Raw genomic sequence first — 21,172 nt, forward strand, 5'->3', positions numbered from 1 at the left:
AAAAAAAAAAAAAAAAAAAAAAAAAAAAAAAAAAAAAAAAAAAAAAAAAAAAAAAAAAAAAAAAAAAAAAAAAAAAAAAAAAAAAAAAAAAAAGCCAGACATTCATGGAAACAGGGTATGAGTACTCTGTAGACGACCAAAAGAATGTTAGAAACAAGCTGAAATAATAATGCAAAAGGTCCGACCGAACCCTACTTCCCATCGCCAGCAGGCATCTCAGGCCCTTAGCCCCCGCCCCTCTTTGCCTCGGAGTGCTTCGGGCCCCGTCATCTTTCGTTCCTCTCTCGCGCCCTCTGCCGATGTGCACTGCATTGCATTGCGCTATCGTTTTGGCTGGACCTCGTCAATGTCTTAAGACAGCATGATGCATGTGGGTTTGATGCATGAGGGGCTGCTCTAGCGATGATAAGGGAGTTAAGGGGAGACAAAGGTGCTGATGCATCCACGTCCATCCTCGAGCTATTGCTATTAGTGTCGACAGGACCTGGCAACGTGCCCAGTGCGAATCGCTAGGCCAAAGTGACTGCTAGTGTCAGGCAGTGCCGACTGTCATGGCCGCACCACTCGACATGCAAATCACTTACTTCACAAGATAGGAGGCAAGAAATACTTTGGATGCGGCCTGCTGCTGTTGCTCCTCATCATCAAGCCTCAGCCGCCGTAAGCTAAGAATTCTGTTTTTGGTTTATACAAAGAGAACGAAACAGCACAGGCCAGCGGTAAGTCAGACTATGTTGCACCGGTTCTGGCCACGCATTCAACAAGCCATGCCTGTCTGTAGTGTATGTGATGTGGTTTTCCCTGGTTGCGATGCTGCAGGTGAAGAGGAAAGGGACGGTACACACGTTCGCCCATCGAATGCTCACGAGATCAGCGGCAGCGCTTATTTGCAATATCAGAGGCATATACAGTTACTGGGAAATCCCCGGAAGTCTGGAACTGAAATCATCCATTTCATCTCGCCCCTTATTATGAGGTAGCGGGCTAGAAGCAGAACCTTGACCGGTCAACATGTTCCATGACAAATCAGTACTCCGGGAGGCGACGGGCGTGCTGGCAGAAGCCCTATTAATATTGTTTTCCATTGCCATTCCTGCGACTCGGTCCACCGCAGGCTATAGTCTAGATAGATAAATAGGTTAGGTTGGATGTGGAAGCGCTGCGGCGATGAGGTGGGATGGGCACCCCCTCCTCCCGAGAGTCCGTCCGCCCAAAAAAAAAGAAGAGAAACGTTGATGGATGAATATGAGAAGCGTTCGAAGGTTACCTAGCCGGTGTCCATGCGGTTTTTCTTTTCCTCTGCTGGTGATCTTCATGCTTTGCTAGGTAGAGTCTAACATAGTATGCTCAGTGTATGCTTCGACATCAGTTAGCTCTGGCACTTAAAGCCATACAACTTAACTTGAATCTCCAATGTACCGGGATGAAAACCGAAGTGAGAGTGACAACCCGTGACTGGGGTTGAGGTCAGTTACCTATATAAAACTCATCTGCGCCCTCCCTTGAACCAATCATGTTGCCGCCAACCGTCTCGCCAAGTACTAGCTTTTCTTTCTATTTCTATCACGCGAAGCAAATCTAGATATGATACGTATCTACAACTGTTTGAATGCGAAGCCAACAATTAAAATTAGAAATACGTACTGTACCTGTCAAACAGCTCAATGAAAATGACGCCCAGCCCTCGTTTTGAACGAATGGGTCCCAATGCTACACGGCGCTGATATAGATATTTGTGGCGCACCTTCCGCTACTACAACATGACTTCTTATTACTTGTAGCAGAGTGACGAGACTGGACTCTCAGTGCGTTTACCCTTTTTGGCTTGGGTTCCCGATGCCCCAAACGTCGCTGTCTGGCAGACTCTGATGGTAGTTTGCATCCATGAAAGTCAAATAATAAAGAGACAGTTCCGCTCGGGATTCCGTAGTATGCTCTTTAGTCGGAGATCCTCGTGAATGATACCTAAAGATCGCATGACCTCCGCCGCCTCTAAGACTGCATGTCCCAAGGGAGACTTCTCAAAATTTGCAGAGCTCAAATCTTGACCACCCCAGTCCATAAGAAGCATGTGGCGGATGCCTCCAGCGACCTGCAAAGAAGTAGACTTCCGCCAAGTCGATTGCTCCAAGGAAAACCGGCACCCGCTCTCCTTGTACGCTCTCAAGGTGACGATAAAATTCTGCTTCGCGTGACACCTGTCCCTAGAGTCGCGATGTGGTCGCTTTACCGATAACAGTATACCCGTGTGTGGCACAGGTAACTTTGAGCGGCGCATTGTAAGCCCCACAAAGGTCCAGCGGATCGAGATTGTGATCTAGATCCTTGTCAAGCTGCTCCTTAATCATCCTCACCAAGGTCGACGCATCGAGTGGATCTTGGTTCAGGTTGTTTTGTCTGTGGGATTCGGTGTTGGGACAATTCTGATCCAATACGCTACCCTTCTATAGAGCCAAAAGGCACTCTCGCGTGCAAAATTGAGATCCTGCTTTGGCTCTTTTGGGTATCTTTTTATGTTGCGGACAGACCAGTAGAAGGTGATAAATCTGACGATGACCTGGTCATAGTCCCGCTTCCGTCCTATGGTGGATCCAGGGCCAGAAATCCCCGGGGGACGGGGGATCCTCTCGCTGTGGCTCGTCGGATGGCAGCGCATATTCTGCATCGCGTGACTACTCGATGGTCCTTGGCGCCGGGTGATTCAGCCGGAGAAGACGATAGCAAATACTCAGATGGAGCCTGTTTCGAACCAGTGTCTTCCGAAGGAGTGTCATTCTGCTGTGATTCATTTACGGGCAAAATCGTAATTGGAAGGCCAAGTTCGCAGCTTATGCCATGCCTCATTCCGCCAGGCTTGATTACGATTGGCGAAACCGAAACTCATCAAGCAGAGGCAAAGAGCCCTCTCAATTCGAGTCCTGGGTACCTTGAATCTTCTGCTTGATTCCTGGTCTATACAAGGGTCACACACATCGTAGTAGCGAGTACCTGGACCCTCGTAGGGTCCTCGTAGGGCACCCCAAAAATATACGTCCAACAAGCCGTTCGTAACAAGTGCATTCGGGCGTCCTTCTTGAATCATGACGTTATAGCGTTGTACCGCTACCGATGATGTACGCAGTTTCGCGCAATACTCTGATTTCTCTGGCCCTTCTGTAGGAATGGTATTGGGTTCGATGACCTCTCGCCAGAATCCATTGGTCAGAGTCCCTTGCGCAGGCTCTCTGTGGGGAGCTTATGGGGTGGTTTTATATTCGGCCGTAGTAAGCAACGAACTCTCCTTGCTGTCCAGGTCAAGTCGATGGATACAAGTTTGGTCAGGTTTCAAGGACCTTGCGGTCAAAGGTTGGCGAGTATCTACCTTGCAATTTTCATAGTCTGTTTTGTGGCCTTCATTCAGAGGATTGGCGTGATTATCGAACTTCACTCCGTTGCCTAACCCGAACCGCTGTTGAGCTTCCGGATATCTGCATAACGCGGCGATAATGTCAGACACATGATCTAGCATATTCTCTTGCTCATAATATTCAAGATCCTTTTCGCTGCCAATCGGCAAGTTTTGGACTCGTCGGCCATACTCTTCCAACGCAGCGAGCAGTGTGAAGAATTGCCTTGGATTATCTTCCAAGGGTTGTAAGTAGTGGCAAGCAAACTCATAGATTTCTTATTGCTCATCCGCACAGTCCTTCCATGAAAGCAGTCAATCGGGGCAGTCTTTCCCGATAAGAGGGGGGATAGTGCCTGTTGTGCAGCGAGAAGGAACTTGGACCTTCAGCGCATTATACAGAAGATCATGGCTAGCCAGAATGAGCTCTTTAAGGGTTGGTCGCCTTAACCTCCCTGCCGCCTGGCAATAAAGCGCTTTGTATTCCTTATTGTCGCTTTCACTCATCTTTCTGTTGTGAGAGGGGAACCCGGAGGTGTTATTAGAGACGATGTTATGGCAAAGAATCAGCGGAGCGGCTTAGTGGAAGTATTTATCCGTTACTGATACCACTGACTTGGGAAGGTCCGAGCTGCCGCCGCCTGAGCATTATTGCACCTGGACTGGCAACTTACCTGGTCCTTCCAACCTGAATTTATCCTAAGTATTGCGCGGGGTTAACAGCATGTAGTATGCATGACAACGGGGATATACTCCGCTCGGGAAAACCCGGGATATCCGACTCCACAGCCACGCGGGCGGACGGAGGGGGAGGGGTCTCGATGCGAGCACGACATTATTCTACATTTGAAGTCCAGACAATAATGAATCTGTACACGGCAAGCATACCCAGAAACGCCGAAGGAAAATCATTGCATGTGAAGAGAAAAAAGGTGGTATCAATTGTAGTAAAATAAAAAGAAAAAAAAAAAAAAAATTCAAATCCGCTATGTGTAGAAATCCATATCCAGTCCATATCCAATCCGTATGCATGCAATCATCTCGTATCCCCATCCCCGCACGACAAAACTGTCTCTATTCCTCCGGCTGCACCTGATCCGCCATAAGCAGTATCGGCCCCTGCACAGCCTCATAAGAAACCTTCATGCCCTCCTTCAGCGTCCCGACAGGGATCATAGTCTGCGAGCGGACAATGAGCTCGCCGCCAAAGTCAGAGGTGATGAAACCGAAGCCCTGCTCATCGTTGTACCACTTGATGGTTCCGAATTGGCGGTTCGACATGGTTGTTGGTGAGGTGGGTGTTGAGGTTGCTGGAACAAATTGTTAGTAGTGCTCGGGGGGATGGAAGTATACTAAGTATAGAGTATGTTAGGTAGGGTAGAAACAACATACAGAGAGTAGAAGAAGGCGCCTTGAGGTGAATAGGAAGAGCGGTTGTGATGACTGTGGCAGACATTGATAATTCTCAAAAGTTTTTGAACTGTTTCAAGCCCATCCTCATGGAAACAGTCCAGCTATTTATACATCCTGGGTATACCCCGGAGCACGCGAGTCCGTTTACTCTGTTAAAGTGAATGAGGTCATCCGGTTCTTCCCGGTCCTCGGCAAGGTTGCCCTACCAAAAGAACAAGATGAGGATAAGCCTGATAAGTGACGATAACTGGCGATAACAGTCTGACGATGGTCTTCCCCGCGAGTTTGGGCCAATTTTCTGCACATTTCAGACGTTCTTATTGGGCGGCTGTTCCGAAGTTACGCAATGATCGACTGATCTCGCCGAGACAGTTGAGTCGAGACTTTGATGTTCACTAGATTTCATCAGGCCAGAGATCAGCCCATCGTCATATTGCAGGATCATTAAGATGTGAGGGGGCCTTGGCGTGAGGCATTTTGCTTTTCTACTGTTGTCTAATGTTTTATACAGGAGGATGGTGGTGGTGTACTCATTCTTTTGCACAACAAAAATATATCGAAAGCTAGTGAATATACTAATACTCCGCAGTAAGACACGTTATTGAATCTGGCGCTAAATCAAGCTATCCTAGTCTGCCGTGGTGTAGAAGCAATAGCCAAGAAGAGTTTCCGTGCCCTCGTAGCGAGGTCGAGGTTTCTACTGTATATCCAACCTCGACGCGAGGCCTACTCTTGGAGGCTAATCATTTTCGCTCAACTCGACCACGCCCTCGCTCATATTCAGTCTCATCTCGCTACGATTCCAGAGACGCCTCTCCAAATATACCCTCGGACAGAATACCGGGGTCTCAGAGGCAGAGGCACGTGGGTGAGTCTAGCCCTGGCTTTGAGCGTGCTGCATAGCTGGGCTGTCGTGGCATGTCCCCAGACGAACGGAGTACAGAGTACAAAGCACAGACTACAGAGTATCTGCCTTGGCTATCTACTTATTGGGGGAAACCGCCGAAGCAATCAACAGCACTGCGGGGGTGGGCTGAAGGCCCTAGGTCCTGGACCCTGGTCCTTGTGCTGACCACGCGAGCGGGTTAATACTCATCAGATATATGGAGTACAAGCTGGCCTCGGTCCAGAGGGGCTAGACTTTGGGTGAGTCCACAGTATGTACTCTGTTGCGATTTCTATACTCTGGACTATCTATCGGTCGATAGGATTCTGTAGGAAATATGGATACGCTGAAGTGGCAAGGTATGCATCGGCAACGACACAAATTTGGGAACGAACCATGTCCACGAGGATATATACCGGTATTTCATGGTGCAGAGACATAGAGTCAGCAGTGAGACATGTGAAGCCGAGTCCACTGTGAGACAAGTTGAGTGAAGTTGAGATAGCATTATTGCTGCCTGACGGCTCGGGCATCGCTGACTCGGTGGCGATCAAAGCTCAAGTCACATGATCATATCTCCCGATAAGGAATCTCAGAGCCCAGCCGCCTCAAAACAATCTTCATCTCACCTCACTCTTCAACAACCCAAGTCAACCATCAAAATGGGTGGCGACCTCAACCTGAAGAAGTAAGCCGCTCACACCTCCCCAATAGCCCCATGGTCTCGACTTAACCCTTCCTCCCTCACAGATCATGGCACCCCTCCCTCCTCCGAAACCAAGAGCGCGTCTGGTCCGAAGAAAAGCGCGCCCTGGAAGAGCGCAAACGAATCGACCAACTCCGACGCGAGCGCGACGAAGAGCGCCAAATCCAAGAACTCCAGCGATTGCAGGAATCCGCAGGCGGGTCGACGCGCCAATCGCGCGTGGATTGGATGTACCAGGAACCGAGCGGTGCGTCGGGCCATGTCGCGGAGGAAATGGAGGGGTATTTATTGGGGAAGAGGAGGATTGATGGGATTTTGTTGAAGGGGGACGAGAGTAAGAAGCTTGGGAAGGAAGCTGGTGTTGGTGTTGGTACGGGCGCGGGGGGATTACCGCCCGTTGTGCACAATTCGCGCGATACGATGGTTAAGGTCATGGCGGATCCGCTTTTGGAGATTAAGAAGCGCGAGCAGGCGGCTTATGAGACGGCTGTTAAGGAGTCTGTTAGGAGGCGCGAACGGGAGGAGGAGAGGGAGAAGCGGAGAGGCCGTGATAGGGATCATGATCGAGAGAGGAGTCATCGGCGGAGACGGGATAGTCGGGAAGATTCACATCGCAGCCATCGGCACCGTCGGAGATCGAGGTCGCCGCGGGAAGACCGGGATCGCCGCCACAGAGACAGGGACGGAGACAGGGACCACGAGCGGAGAAGTCATCGGGATTGGGATCGCGACGGTGATCGAGAAGAGCGCGGAGAAAAGGTCTACCACTCGAGCAGTCGCCGGGACCGAGACGAGCGGTACGATCGAGATCGAGAACGGGGTTCGCGCAGGTCCGCATCCCCGCGCCGCCGAGACGATAGAGACAGACGAGACAACCGAGACAGAGATAGGGACCAAGACTACCGAAGAGACGGAAACAGAGACCGCTACAGTCGCCCCTACGACCGGCGCGACAACCGGGACTCAGACTCATTCGGCCGCAACCGCGACCGCGCACCACCCAACAACGGCGCAGGATCCAACGCAACCCAACACACCCAAGTTCTAGAGGAGCAGCGCGCACGCCGCCTCGCAGAGATGCAATCCAACGCGCAAGACATGGAATCCACGCGGCGGCAGCGCGTCGCGGAAGTCACCGCCATCGAAGAGAAGCAGCGCGAGGAAGACGATAAGCGGCGCTCGGACCGGGGGCAGTTCATGTCGGGCTTGCATCGGCAGTTGCAGGAGGATAGTCTTGATGAGAGGATTCGGAGGAGTAAGGGGGGGTTGGCGAAGATGGAGGAGGATTGAGCTGAGTGACAGGCTAGGATTGGGTATTTTCGGAGTGGGGGTCGTTGGATGGTTTTAATTGAAATGGGGGGCTTTTCGTCGTTGCATATACCTTACCAGACCGGATTGAGATTTTCACATATTGTATATCCTCCCTTTATTTTCCACCGAAAGAATGATACCTCCTTTGAAACGAAAAGAATAGGATATTTCAACTTCATGGTAGATAAAGCGTTCCTTCCTATGGAATCCTCAGACCAACATCGCTAGAACAATATTTAGCAGGCTACAAATACAATTATAAGCTATGCTATATGTAGCTGGAATCCCCATCTCCCTTCATAGAATCAATCACAGCAACAAAAGCTCGCCCGTCGCCGCTCCCCCAGCCAAATGAGGCTGGTACGCCTGCTGCTGGCTCTGATTGACAACATACTGCGTCTCCATCGCACCGCCGCCACCAAATCCGCCGTCTTCACGGCCTCCCAAATCCAACGCAGCCATCTGCTGCGTTCCAACGGCGACGCTGTTGAAGTAATTATCCGCTGCATTAACGGCCGCGCTCGTGTTACCCGTTGGTGTCGTGGCAGATCCATTCGCCGCTGCAGCTGTAGGCGAAGCAACGGGGTTAGGAGCCGGGACTTGAGCCGGGAGTGCGAAAGACTGAGAGCTGTATTCCTCCGGTGATTTCTGGAGACAGGGGCTATACTGGAGGCGTCTTGTGCGCGCGGAGCGGAATACCTGCTGCACGGGTTTGAGGTAGACCGTCGCGAGGGTGCCGACGTTGAGGCAGAGCTCTTCAAGGGTGCGGCTGTCGAGTTTCTCGCTTTCCGCGGAGATGGGTGGCTTCTGGCCCATTACGACTTGCCGAGCTGTGGTTGGGTCGGAGGAGAGCAGGCGCCAGTACATGTAGCCTCTGTCGCGGAGGTCCGGGTCGTCTGTTTCCTCGGTGCACCATTTTAGGACTTGCGGGACGAGTTGTTGGCCTTTGGTTGGGCGTTGGATGAAGAGCTTTACTGTTGCTGTGAGGAGGGCGAGTTGCACTTCGATTGTCTCGTCGTGGAAGGTTGCGAGGTAGTCCTGGAGGAGGTCGGCTGAGTTTTCGATGCGGTCTGCGTACTGGCCGATGATCCAGATGATGGCGGCCTTGGCTTCTGGTTCGTCCAGTTCGTCTATGTTCTGGATGACTTGGCCGATGATTGTTTCGTACTGGTTGGGGTATTTTCGGAAGATGTTGCGGATGACCACTGTCGCTTCTTGCACGATATATGGGACTTTGGCGTTGACCAATTCTAAAAGGCAATCGATACACTGTTTGGCGGCGGACTCGATCTTGATCGCTAGTTTTCCGATAGCGCGGACGGCCTTGCGCACGAAGTGCACGTCAATCTCGGTTGCATATCTATATCATTAGCCAGAATCTTCATTGCGGTGCGCAACAACTCACTCTCTCAGCTCTGCCAGCACAACCGAGATGTTTTCCTTGGTGGTCAACATGAATATCAACTCGAGCTTTGTCACCTTGACGTAGATGGGATCATTGTAGTTGCAGAAGAATACCCGGATGTCGTTTCGTAAAACTTCGGGCCTTTTCTGCAGAATAAGAATAGCATTACGGAGGACAAGATATTGCACCTCTGGCGGTTTGGAAAGTAACGTCACAAGAGGTGGCGACAGCTTCTTTGATAGGGATGAAACGTGCCGTTCTTCGGCAATATAGTTCATGAGGTAGAGGATGACACGGATAGAGGTGAGGACGACGGCGGAGTTCTGGTGAGAAAGTCGAGGGGCGACTCGTTCCGCTAATAGCAGAGCTTCTGCAGAATCTTGCGGGACATAGGACATGAGGGCTTCGAGTATATATGATTGACCCCATCTGCTCATATTAATGCCTCTTCAATAAATGGTTGGGGATTACGTACTCTGAACAGTCTGGTAGGATAGATACCAATTTAGACGCACTCGAGTAATCGATCGTCAACGATATGGTCTCGCTTCGTCCCCAGATATCCGTTAATGAGGCCAGGACGCTTGATACGACCGTTGGATTCTCGTCCTTCAGCATCGAATTTAACCGATCAATAAGATCGGATGCCTCGACCATCTTCCTATCGTGCTCGTAGAGTTTGGCAACGCAGAAGGAGGCGGTCTTGCGGACATATGGATCCATATCACCCATCAAGCGCTTGAGCGGGTTGACAGTAGTCTCGACAAACTCTCGAACGTGGATATATGCGATTGTCCGAAGCGCTAACGCGCGAACAAGGGGGTTCGATGCTTCCATATCCTATATGCCGGTTAACCATGCCCCGATAACCCCCAGAAAGCGCATCATACATTGACCAATATAGGAAGGGCCTTTAGTGCGATCTCCGGCTTCATCCTCGAATAGTTGACAAGGAATAGAAAGCACCTAGACACAAAATGGTCAATATCCCGGGTATTCATGGACAAATCCATCCACGTACATCTTCTTGATCTCTAAGCTCGGCAAATTCATGCAGTCGATGATATCCGGAAACAAAGCAATCATGTCGTTATTGCTCATGGTCATATTCGCGACTATCTTCTTCAGAGCAATCTTCTTGGCCGAGTAGTTCTTGTCTTTCTTGCCGCCGCTGTTGAGTTCCTGCCGCAGCTCGGCGACTTTGCCCTGTGGAGTACGAACCCATGGTGGTAAGCTAGTTTGTACATACGGTGCAATGAACATATAGACGACAAGGAAAAGGATAACGACGGGGGGTTGGATAGATGCGGATGGCAGAGTCCCAGCGCCGCATCATAAATCAAATGGAAGAGGGGCAACAAGACCAAGGAAGACCAAGGCGGCATGGCATCAGGTCACAGGCCAAGCTGCTATGGACGGGCGCCGGTAGATAAGCGATCATTGCGCGACGAGGGCCAGAGGGCCAGTGTGACAGGTATGGAGTTTTCACGTACCCTAGCGAACAGCTTTGCGTCTCCCCCGGCAGAACTCATGGTGGCTGATATAGCTTCACGGTAGCGAATCGGACAGGTCTTTTCGGCTCTTGGGTGGTGCGGGGGTTCCGGCGATCGTTCGTATAGTCTTCTGGGTCGTCAAATCGCACGGGAATTTTGAGAATAAAGAGAGAGGCGTTCAATGTAGCCCGGGTAGCTTCGAGGGCGACTCCTTAGCTAGCACGTTGCGGCGAGATGTCCATGCCTTTGTGTTGACGGATTTGACTGTTCAGCACCGGAAAGGTCAGCGTGACACAGACGAGAGCAGGCGCAGGATGAGAGCCTACCTAGGCCGTTCAGATCAATTGGCCTTTAGTTTCGAGCAATTAATATAGGCATCTGGAGGGAAAGGAGATCAGGGACGAGAATCAGGAGTGGAACTGGACCGGGCGCCGCCAACTCCGCGCTGAGTGGAGTTGCGTCCTGATTTTCCAGGCAGAGAACTCTCCGTCTGCACTCTCCCGCCGACAGCTCCTCTTACGCTCTCACCTACATCTTGAGCTCTAACCTCCCCCGCATCGCATCTCAACGCGAACTTCACCGTCGCAATGGCTACCACTCAATCTCTCCCACCGCTCCCACCCCCAAAATGGGCCATCGACCTCAACTCCCCGCTCCCCCGTCCATCAGTCTCAACCTCCAGCATCCCCGATCCCCCGGGCTTCTCTCGCAAAGCAGGCAGCGGTAAAGGCGTACGTCCTCCAAACCCCCTCCCCATCTAATACAAAATCATACCATCTGATTCTAACATTATCTCACCAATCCAGCGCTCCGAAAAAACCACCCCCTCCACCCCCTCAAAACCCGCCGAAACCGACACCCTAAAGCTCAAAAAAGCCTGGGAAATAGCCCTCGCACCTTCAAAGCAGATCCCCATGAACGCAATAATGATGTACATGTCCGGCAACAGCCTGCAGATCTTCAGCATCATGATGGTGTTCATGCTGTTCAAGGGACCGATCCAAGGTCTCATCAACACGAATAATGTCTTTGCGAAGTTTGACTCGGAGACACTGAGGGGGAAACTGCTCGGTGTGAAGGCGGTTTATGTCCTTATGCAGTTGTTGCTACTCGCCTTGGGGGTTTGGAAGGTTAATGCTATGGGGCTTTTGCCGTATGTACTATGTTCTCTACTTGTGGTTCTGGGTCTTGGCCTTTCCTTGGAAGGATGGTTCGCTAATGTGGTCATAGTACTACGAGATCGGATTGGTTGGCTTGGGAGTCGGAACGGCAACCAGCGGAGACGGTTTACTTCGCTTTTGGTTGATATTGTGGTAATAAGTTATGCGGAGTATGGCTGGGATCATCTAGGGGTGAATATTGTTATACCTAAAGACGACATTGGCTTTATACAGTTTATTTATATGATGTTCCTCGTAAGGTAGACTTTATAGTATATCAGCTCACAAGTTCTCGGGGCTAACCTTGCGCTTGAACTGCCTTGCCGCAGGCCTCCAAGAAGATCTGGCAAAACTGCCATACCTCCTCGTACGTATTGTACAAAGGCGCCGGCGCAACCCTAATGACATCTGGCTTCCTCTCATCAATCACCACCGCATGTTCCTCCAGTGACTCCAGAACACTATCCAGGAGGCCCGGTGCCAAGCGCAGACTGAGCTGCGCGCCACGCTCTGATGGGTTTGAGGGCGTAATGATACTGAAAGGTTTATCGGCAAGCCCATCAAGCGGATATGTCAAGAGGAGATGCTCAAGGTAGCCTGTAATCTTCAGAGACTTTTCGCGAATCTCAGACATGGACGTTCGGTTGAACAGTTCCAGAGAGGCTACGACCGCGTTCATATCCAGCACAGAGGGGTTGGATAATTGGTACCCTGCAGCGCCGGGTTGAGGGACGAAATCTATTTCTGGGTTAGCGAGGGCGCGCAGCGTCAGATACTTTGAGGTAATGGACATACGATTGTCCATCAAGAACCGAGTAGCTTTGTCTCCTCCCCACCAGCCAGACAGCCGAGGGCGAAATGACTGTAACTCTCCATCGCCCTTGGTCGTCTTTACCTCTCCGTGCTTCTCGTGCACGAATATTCCGGCCATCCCGCCTGGTCCACTGTTGAGGTACTTGTAGTTGCACCAAGCTGCAAAGTCCACGTTCCAGTCGTGTAATTGCAAGTCGACGTTGCCTGCTGCATGAGCACAGTCCCAGCCGACCACAATGCCTTTCGAATGAGCGTGTGCTGTGATCTTCTCGATATCAAAGTACTGCCCGGTGTAGTACTGAATGGCAGAAAGGAGAATGAGAGCCGTGCTTGAGGCATGCTCGTCAATGACCCAGAGTATATGTTCCGTTGTTAGGATGGGCTGATCAGCGTTTTCTGGCTCAATCAGAACCATGGCATCCTTTGTCTCTAGGTTATGGTGTCGAATCTGCGACTCGACAGCATACTAAACAGGTTATCAGTCTCAGTTGACTTCGTGGGCTCCGGCAAACGTACATGATCACTCGGGAAAGCTTTCCCCTCGATGATAATTTTATATCGCTCCTGAGTTGGCCGATAAAAGCTAGCCATCAACAAATGCAGATTCGTCGTTAGACTGCCCATGACTGCCACTTCGCTCTGGAGCGCTCCGACGACGGGAGCCATGAGTTTTGCGCCTGCCGAATCAACATCGACGAATGGCGGGAGCAGTTCATCTTCATGATGGGTGAAGTGGCCAGTCACGCCTTTGATTGCCCAGGTTCGTAAGTAGTAGTCGATGTACTTCCGGACATTGCGAGGCTGAAGACCTAGGGAGTTTCCACAGAGATAGATGCATTGGGGGTCCGAGGAGTCATCGGAGGCTAGCAGGGTCAGGAAAGTACTCGAGCGTCAGACAGAAGAACGCTTGCCTTGAGAGGGATCTAACGTCTTCCTCTTTAGATCCTTGGCAGAAGGAATGATGAACTCTTCTCGGAACTTGTGTAGAGCATCCTGCGCGTCTAGTGATGCTGCATATTCTCTCGTGAAGGCCCTGATATCATCCTTGTAAGGGAGCGGGGGACCTTTCTTGATCTGTTGGACATGAAGTCTAGAGCCCATCGTGAATAAGCACTCAATAGCCGATTCGCTTTATGATGCTGTTTTCAAGGTAATTTCAAGGACATGAGGGGACGAACCTGAATAGTGAATTCCCCGCGATATATTTCCCGCAGCGCCCCTCCCCACCTTGAATGACTACTCACTCACAGTCTATCGCATGAATCATTATGTACTAGGCTGTGATATATTACGTGACATGCTCTCACACATTCAAACTGTGTACAAATAATTCTATATTCGGTCTTATTACCGCGATGACGGAGATGTACACTGCATAAGATAGTTAAAGTTAACTTATGCAGTGCTGAGTCATCACCACCCATGACTTCATCCTCGGGAAATTTATTCTGCCGCTGTTTCCCGTCCCCTCGTCAACCAATCACAGCAAGCGGATTGCTCCTACCTCCGATGCGAATAGTATGATTATAAAGCTCCCAAGGTCGCTTTTCTCTTCACCTTTACCTTCTCAAGGGACAACTTTCCTGCACAATACGATTATCACAGATGATGTCGCGGCCAGCACTATCATCTGCCGCTCGCCGGCTATCTCGACCTCAACACCGCATCTCCGCCTCCGTCTCTGCGATCTCTTCTCCGCTACCCAGTCCGAAAACGACTCCGTTCTCAGCATCGAGGTCATTCTGTCATTCTTCCTACCGAACACCTGCACTTACGGTCCCCACGCCGAAGCGGAATTCAGGAATTCGGTATGCTGAATATAGACCGTCGCGGTCATGTCTCTATGCCGCCCAACACTCGTCATTTTCCACCTCCGCTAGACTCCTCGCTGCGCAGGTGACGCAGAACCCGAGGACTGGAGAGGATGGAGAGACATTGATGGTGGGAATCTCGGAGAGAGCTGCGAATGTAGGTTCTATTTCCCTGCTGCGCCTATATTATTCGATTTCGTGTTGGTTTGCTGGCTTGCGGGTGTTGGCGCATACAAACAAACGGCTGTGGCAAGGATACGGTTGAGAGGATGATATGGAAGAGTATCACTAAGCGAAAAGACTGGGAAGCGCCTGCGGCATAAGGACCATGTTGAACATCAACCAAGCACATACGACCACAGGGTGTGGAGAACAGGGCTTCCCGTCCGCTCAGCCGTACTTAAGCCACACGCCGGCTGGTTAGTAGTATGGTGGGTGACCACATGCGAATCCCAGCTGTTGTATGTTTTTGCTTTTTTTTGCCCTTGCTTTTTTGCTTACCTTAGTTGGCATCCACCCTTAACTTTTTCTGTTGACGCCGAGAACTTAACTAACCGTATCCCAGCGCCTCCGCCAAATAACATCCCCCTCCTCCTCACCCCCTTCCGCAAAAGAAGAAAACCCCTACCACCACCTCCGCATAACAGTGACAAGCGGCGGCTGCCACGGCTTCCAATACCTAATGTCGCTCGAGCCAGAGTCCAAGATCGACGCGGAGGACACGATCTTCGAGGCCGAGCCTGCATCGGAAGTACAAGATGGTGCAGACGGTAACGCTAAGGTCGTTATGGACGAACCCTCCCTGGAGCTTTTATCGGGGAGCACGGTCGATTACACGACTGAGTTGATAGGAAGCCAGTTTAAGATTGTGGATAATCCGCGCGCGACGAGTAGTTGTGGGTGTGGGACGAGTTTTGATGTTGTTGATTGATTGCCCAGGCTATTCGGATTATACAAGGACTTACGCGAATAAATCATCAAAATTGAATAGAATGGGCGTATTTGGGTGGTTGGGAATAGCTTAAAGTTCTGTAGTCAGCCGATTTTGGAAGAGAGGGGACGGGTCGGTCGTGAATTACGATAAGGAGCCCTAGGGCAGGCGGTATCCTGCGGTACTGGAGGACAGGTATGCTCCGACAAATACTCGAGGAGTGCTAGTCTAAATACAGAAGGCGGTCACAAGCGACAATAATACTCTGGATCACGAGCGTGTGGTGGTCGTGACACTAACTCTACTTCTACCTAGCTCTGAGTCATCTCCACTGATCGACTGACTTTAGAAGTGCTACAGAAAAAGTACCCACTACATACTCTACTATACAATTGAAAAGATCCTTTTCGTTCTGCATCTCATTTCTCAACCCGGAGCGCGAGAGAAATAATGGAGGACATTTAACACTGAATCATCCCCGGAGATGGAAGAAGATAAACCTATAGATGACTTCCCAAATCGCAGAACCACCATTCCAACCAGCACCTACGATGAGAATTTCAGCGAGCGCTCCCCGCAGCGCACTGCGGTGCTACGAAAATTACAAGTTATATTGGACGAACTCGAGGTTCCAGTGCCCTTCTGGGCTTTTTGTCAACTGGCCAATGTTAACGTCCTAGAAGATCTGCGGCAAATCGCGGCCGCTCCGGACCTCGCCCCATTTGCAATACAAAGCTGCTTTGTTGTGCCCAGGTTATGGGCTCAGAAACCTCCCAAATTCCCCGACAGTGTCTCTGTTTCATCGAGTGATGCGCCTTCTTGCTCATCCGGGCGCTCCAGAAGACTTGTCGAACTGGCGAGGGAGCGAGATGGTGGTGTTTGCATCCTGTCCAAAAGCGGACCTTGTGACGTGGCGCATATTTTCGCCCACTATTTACTCAAACCCAAAAAATAAACAGTCTCAGACAGATGTGTCCCTACCATCTGGTCAGTTCTGTTCTTGTTCTGGCCTAGAGAACAAGTCGAAAAGTGGAAGAACACTATCTTTCATGACAACTCCAACAGGACTGCTGGTGAGGACGGTATTTTAAAGACCATGGACCTTGAATTCCACTGGATGCCTTGATATAACCATACATATGACACAACCATCTCTATTGTTGAACAGCCTTTGTCAACAAGAAATATTGATAGAGTCGAAGAGTGTTTTATCTTCCGAGAATCGGGGAAGAGGGTGATTTTTGGGAGCATCTTTAGACTTAACACGTCTGATCCCGTCTCTCCCTTTACCAAGTTTTGATTTACTTGAAATGGCCTGGCACCTTGCCCGTATCATCTCCATGAGTGCATCTGGTTTACTCAATGACCTCCATTTCCGCTTCAAGGGTGATGACGATGATATAAGACCCGTGTCAGTACCAGAGCGCGTCCTGGAGTGGATTATGCCGCCCCAAACGCCGTCGCCATATCCATCGAGCATCGAGGTCAGAGAATCCCCGATGACCTCCACCAATACATCGCCTGTGAAGACTAGGGCTGCTGACCAGGACGTGACGGATGCTACACCAAGTGGCCGAACCCTTGAGCATATGACTGAAGCCACAGGGTAATACGACGATCTCTCTCTCAATCTTTCGTCATTTGAATTCTATGATCTCGAAATATATTTAGCATGGCGCGGGCGGTCTTTTTATTCTTCTCTTTTTCTTTATTGAGATAATGTCATTTAATGAGATATGTTTATGATGGTAAAACGAAATTTACTTGGGCGACCTTGACAAAATCCAATGTCCTTGTCGAATTTTATTGACAGCGAAAGGTATGCCCAGGGATCCAGACAGTCTGGAGACCAGATAATGCTTCTATCCGCGTTCAGACTTCGGGAGCATAGGCCGGACACACTCTCCTACCTTTCTAATAACAAAAATGGGAGGATCCACATAAGTTCCTAACTGAATGTTCCACCTGACCGAGCGTTCCACGGTCCTATAAAAATACTTCGGTCACTCAAAAGCAGACCAATTTCAACTCAACATAATGAAATTTTTATATAAACTAATTATTAACACGATTAGGACAATGTGTCCTATTGTACCCAAGAATATTGCAATCACTACATCGCGGAAGGGGGCCGTACAGGCCGTTGTGCTATATCTACTGGTATCAGTAGATACAGCTTTATTTATAGGATTCCTGCTTTGAACGAGGTCCTGGCCTTAATAAATAGAAAGACCTTCTCCAGCAGCTATCTGTCTATGAGACCCCGTATCCTACCTCTCCATGTCCAACCTGTCCTGTTCTACTCTATTCGAACCGAACCCCCTTGATCCCCGAAATCATGCCCTCCTAACTCCAATTCCCATTTCAAATACCAACCCTTAACTTGACTTTTCATTCCGAATCCTAATTCTGAACCTAACCCCTTCTTCTATCCTATCTCGTAGGTTGCTAGGTAGTTAGAAGAGAAGGACCTCAATTCATTTATACTTTATTTTTATGTAGTATTTCACTTTAGCACCTCTAGCGCCGCGGTTCATAGATACCATGTTCGTCCTTCTCCAATTTTCTTGCTGGTAAGCACACATTCCAGCTAGAATAATCTCCTAGAAGGAGCTAAGGTCTCCTCGCCGGCCTTGAGTTAGTGTTACCGATGGGATTATTTCACCTGCCGCCCAGTAAGTTTAGTAACATATGCTCAAATGTTGGGCTCGTTGGCCACTCGCTGAAGTTGAGCACCTTAGGCGACTAAACAATGCTTGGCAGGTGCAGAACAATGGTGTGAAGTAAGTGATGGAGGGCCGAAGCAGTGGCTTGCTGATGGGATTACAGGTGGAAATGCGCTCGTTTATGGCCTTAGTATCGGTCATTTTCGGCGTCATTTCCACAGGTCCTCACATTCTAGTTGTAATTGAGGTCAGGTGGGATCTTCACTCTTGTATAGCATGCTAATAGATAGAAGGATACCGTTCGATAGACCTTGTTACTGCAACGTTAAATATATGTAACCAATATCTCTCAGTTTTAATTGCCTTTCGTCCTAATAAACCCCTACCACAATATCACTGCTCATGTCTCAGTCCCAGCACACAGAAGAAGCAAGACTGAAACCTTTTATGCGCAGTGCAGATAAGAGTGCACAGCCGAGACATACATACATAGTCATTGTAACATTGTGAGACATGGCACATTTGACCTCAAGAAAATAGCGAAAAAAGAAACATGAACTTTAAAAGTTTAAATAGACGACCTGTAACTGTAACTGTAAGAGCCCCCGCAATTGCAAACAAAATCCTTTTGTCACTCCAACCGCTCCTACTTACACCCCAACCGAAGAGTACGGTAGGAGTATCTGCCGGCAGGGGAGGGAGCAAAAACCACCTAATGAAAACTAATTGAAATAGAGAATAGGTCACGATGCGATGGGAGTCATGACTCATATATTTCCTTCCCATTCTTTGGAAAAAAGCCCTGCGCCTTTTTCTTTTCTTATGCGACTGTGTCTTTGGTTCAAGGCCCTCTCGTTGCGTAGTATGCGAAGCGAAGGGCCGATTGGTCTACACAAATCTGTGCCGTTCACTGGATGACCGTGACGGCCATTCGTAACTTCCTAAGCGTCTACCACACTTTTAACAGCGAGTAGGCTTAGTAGACACGGGCAAGGTTGCGCAGGTACCAGTCGACAAGGCGACGACCGGCCTTGGTCTCGCTAACGTGGATGAGATCCTTCTCGAGAGCGTAGTCGAGGTCGTTAGCGCTAACAGTTTCACCATCCAGCAGACCACCCTCAACCCAGCGGATCTGGCGGCTACGCTGCTTGTTGATGAGCAGCCAGGAGCGGAGCTTCTCGGGCTCTACTTCAAGGAAGCCAGCGAGCTTCTGCAAGTCCATTGTCGTGTAGAGCTTGAGGTACGACCGGATGGTAGGGTTGTACAGGGTGTTCTTGACCTCGTCCATGAAGATGGCGGTGTGGTGGTCGACCGGGTCGACGTTGAGGGCCGGGTTGTCGAAGTCCGGGGGCGTGGGGCTGATAAACTTGGGGCAGGCGGAGCGGAAGAGTTCCTCGAAGAGGGGGAGGGCCTCGGGCCCGCCCTGCTGCAGGCGGTGGAGCTGCTCGCCGTACTTCTCGCGGAGGGCGGAGTGGATGGTGTCGTCGAGGCGGGTGGGGTGGAGGGCGACGCAGATGGCGATGAGGGCGTACATCTGGTCGTTCTTCTTGGCGATGGCGTCGTAGCTGTTGCCGCCCTTTTGGAAGTTCTTGGTCCGCGAGACGTACACGAGGATGTGGCTGAACATGCGGATGGCGTCCCCGTAGCGGCGGGTCATCATGTAGGAGAATCCGACGTAGTAGTAGGTGGTGAAGTGGGCGGCCATGACGCGGGCGAACATGGCCTTCTTGTTCATCTCGATGTCGTCAAGGGTCTTAAGGGCGAGGGTGAAGTCACCGAGCAAGCAGTGGACGCGGAGGAGACCGATGATGGAGAAGTATCCAAGCATCTTGTATAGCGGACGGGAGCCGTACTCGCCAGCAAAGGCAGCGGGGTCCTCACCACGCTTCATGGCGGCCAGCTGTTCGTTGATTTGTGACTTCTGGATGAGCGAGTAGAGCACATTGAGGACCGAGTAGCAGCCCCAGGTGTTGGGGTTCTCGCGGAGGAGCTGAGCTTCCTCCTCGTTGGAGCCGCTGCGGGCGACACGGTTGCGGTAGCGGCAGAAAGACTCGAACTGGTAGATGAACTCGTCGATGACATCCCACGCCCAGTAGTACTATTCAATAATCTTTGTTAGCACGTTTAGAGGGAAACATGACAAGCCCCGCCCACACAAAATGCGGACATTGGGCGGAAACAAATGAATATTCCCAAATACACGAAACAAAATGAGCCAACATACAGAAGGGACCTCCAATTCCACGGGCCCATCGGAGTTCAAAATGTAGTGGAAAAGACTGCAGTAGTTGTCATAGCTTGCGAATTTGGTCTCCAGAGTAGCCTGGTACTCGAGAGGAGTCGCAGCAGCAGCAAGCTGTGCCTGAAGATCCTGCGTCTGCGAAGCCGCGCCGAGTGATGTAGTCCGGTCCAGCTCGCTCATGCCATCATCAAAGTTCACCTGCTCGCGGTAGTCGTTGACCAGCGCTTCCTCCTCGACATCGGACTCGTCGTTCAGGTTGGGGTGCGCATTGGCGCGCTCGTCGTAGGACATGTTGGGCAAAAAAACTCGGTCAGCCGACAATTATGAGCTTGTCCTGGAGATTGGCGGCGAGAGAGAAGGGAGGGGGGGGCGGGGTGAACGACTGGCGTGACTCGTCGTCTCGGGGTGTGGGATTTGGATGTTTCGGCGTATCGAATTTTGAGGGTTTTCGCTTGGACGATTTGTGCTTATCTTATCTACGCACAGTGACTGGATGAGTCAGCTGTGCAGACTTATGCAACCTACACCAACAAGGACTCGGGAAGCACGGTGGCAACGGGGCCACTGCCTGCAGGCAGGCGGCTAGAAGCAAGTTTACCACTGAATCAAATCGTGGTAAGTCCGTTGGGATTCTCAATATGAATAGGTCAGTGGACAGCCAAGTGGTAAGTAAAGAGGACAAGTTATTGAACGACTGGTCTCGCGAGCGATGAGACTACTTTCCTTACTCAATATTGAGGCCGACTTTTTGATAATGATACGCTTATATCTTGATAATGTTTTATATTGTAACAAGACAATTGCGTCTCCCGGAGCCCTTTTATAATGAATGGGGCGAAAGGGATTCCTAGACGCTTTGAAGTAACGACATACTGCCCAGCTAGACAAGAATGTGTATCCAAGAGGTAATGCTATAGGGATTCTGACCACCTATAGCCGAGCCGGGCTAA

The 21,172-nt window shown here is 50.4% G+C and overlaps 9 protein-coding genes across 9 annotated transcripts, besides 2 other annotated features; 4 read left to right on the forward strand and 5 right to left on the reverse strand.

Annotated features, from left to right (window-relative positions):
• Positions 1–1,891: 1,891 nt before the first annotated feature.
• BDV17DRAFT_282469 (uncharacterized protein) lies at positions 1,892–3,892 on the reverse strand (the record flags this gene model as incomplete). The annotated part of the gene is made up of 7 exons (XM_073760205.1): positions 1,892–2,092; positions 2,139–2,204; positions 2,238–2,444; positions 2,552–2,685; positions 2,794–3,220; positions 3,362–3,652; positions 3,764–3,892. 7 exons carry the CDS (start codon positions 3,890–3,892, stop codon positions 1,892–1,894), a joined length of 1,455 nt encoding a protein of 484 aa, XP_073614412.1.
• A 508-nt stretch (positions 3,893–4,400) lies between these two features.
• On the reverse strand, positions 4,401–5,065 carry BDV17DRAFT_119620 (cold-shock protein). Its single transcript, XM_073753995.1, has 2 exons — positions 4,778–5,065; positions 4,401–4,695 (listed from the first exon to the last, which is right to left on the reverse strand). The coding sequence occupies exons 1-2, from the start codon at positions 4,839–4,841 to the stop codon at positions 4,460–4,462; spliced, it is 300 nt and encodes a 99-aa protein (XP_073614413.1). The 5' UTR covers positions 4,842–5,065; the 3' UTR covers positions 4,401–4,459.
• A 1,281-nt stretch (positions 5,066–6,346) lies between these two features.
• Positions 6,347–7,680, forward strand: cwc25 (U2-type spliceosomal complex subunit CWC25; the record flags this gene model as incomplete). The annotated part of the gene is made up of 2 exons (XM_073762340.1): positions 6,347–6,372; positions 6,435–7,680. 2 exons carry the CDS (start codon positions 6,347–6,349, stop codon positions 7,678–7,680), a joined length of 1,272 nt encoding a protein of 423 aa, XP_073614414.1.
• A 330-nt stretch (positions 7,681–8,010) lies between these two features.
• BDV17DRAFT_282471 (putative AP-2 adaptor complex subunit beta) lies at positions 8,011–10,369 on the reverse strand (the record flags this gene model as incomplete). The annotated part of the gene is made up of 5 exons (XM_073760206.1): positions 8,011–9,061; positions 9,107–9,535; positions 9,582–9,946; positions 9,997–10,072; positions 10,128–10,369. The coding sequence occupies 5 exons, from the start codon at positions 10,367–10,369 to the stop codon at positions 8,011–8,013; spliced, it is 2,163 nt and encodes a 720-aa protein (XP_073614415.1).
• Positions 10,370–11,108: 739 nt separating this feature from the next.
• BDV17DRAFT_265970 (ER membrane protein complex subunit 4) lies at positions 11,109–11,978 on the forward strand. The gene is made up of 3 exons (XM_073758214.1): positions 11,109–11,330; positions 11,406–11,752; positions 11,830–11,978. The coding sequence occupies exons 1-3, from the start codon at positions 11,187–11,189 to the stop codon at positions 11,903–11,905; spliced, it is 567 nt and encodes a 188-aa protein (XP_073614416.1). The 5' UTR covers positions 11,109–11,186; the 3' UTR covers positions 11,906–11,978.
• A 79-nt stretch (positions 11,979–12,057) lies between these two features.
• Positions 12,058–13,673, reverse strand: bna5-1 (kynureninase; the record flags this gene model as incomplete). The annotated part of the gene is made up of 4 exons (XM_073760207.1): positions 12,058–12,497; positions 12,555–13,038; positions 13,089–13,435; positions 13,478–13,673. 4 exons carry the CDS (start codon positions 13,671–13,673, stop codon positions 12,058–12,060), a joined length of 1,467 nt encoding a protein of 488 aa, XP_073614417.1.
• A 1,138-nt stretch (positions 13,674–14,811) lies between these two features.
• Positions 14,812–14,844: a sequence feature (Protein overlapping with rRNA (BDV17DRAFT_119688, KAL4927582.1) was converted to a misc_feature.).
• Positions 14,845–14,948: 104 nt separating this feature from the next.
• Positions 14,949–15,314: a sequence feature (Protein overlapping with rRNA (BDV17DRAFT_119688, KAL4927582.1) was converted to a misc_feature.).
• A 328-nt stretch (positions 15,315–15,642) lies between these two features.
• Positions 15,643–16,379, forward strand: BDV17DRAFT_119671 (uncharacterized protein). Its single transcript, XM_073753996.1, has one exon. The coding sequence runs from the start codon at positions 15,799–15,801 to the stop codon at positions 16,267–16,269; it is 471 nt and encodes a 156-aa protein (XP_073614418.1). The 5' UTR covers positions 15,643–15,798; the 3' UTR covers positions 16,270–16,379.
• Positions 16,380–16,624: 245 nt separating this feature from the next.
• On the forward strand, positions 16,625–16,924 carry BDV17DRAFT_292326 (uncharacterized protein; the record flags this gene model as incomplete). Its single annotated transcript, XM_073762341.1, has 1 exon — positions 16,625–16,924. One exon carries the CDS (start codon positions 16,625–16,627, stop codon positions 16,922–16,924), a length of 300 nt encoding a protein of 99 aa, XP_073614419.1.
• Positions 16,925–18,861: 1,937 nt separating this feature from the next.
• BDV17DRAFT_119787 (putative eukaryotic translation initiation factor 3 subunit EifCl) lies at positions 18,862–20,607 on the reverse strand. Its single transcript, XM_073753997.1, has 2 exons — positions 20,205–20,607; positions 18,862–20,078 (listed from the first exon to the last, which is right to left on the reverse strand). The coding sequence occupies exons 1-2, from the start codon at positions 20,511–20,513 to the stop codon at positions 18,957–18,959; spliced, it is 1,431 nt and encodes a 476-aa protein (XP_073614420.1). The 5' UTR covers positions 20,514–20,607; the 3' UTR covers positions 18,862–18,956.
• Positions 20,608–21,172: the final 565 nt, after the last annotated feature.

The sequence above is a fragment of the Aspergillus undulatus genome (genome assembly GCF_047715775.1).
Source record: "Aspergillus undulatus strain CBS 261.88 unplaced genomic scaffold BDV17scaffold_32, whole genome shotgun sequence".
Taxonomy (NCBI): domain Eukaryota; kingdom Fungi; phylum Ascomycota; class Eurotiomycetes; order Eurotiales; family Aspergillaceae; genus Aspergillus; species Aspergillus undulatus.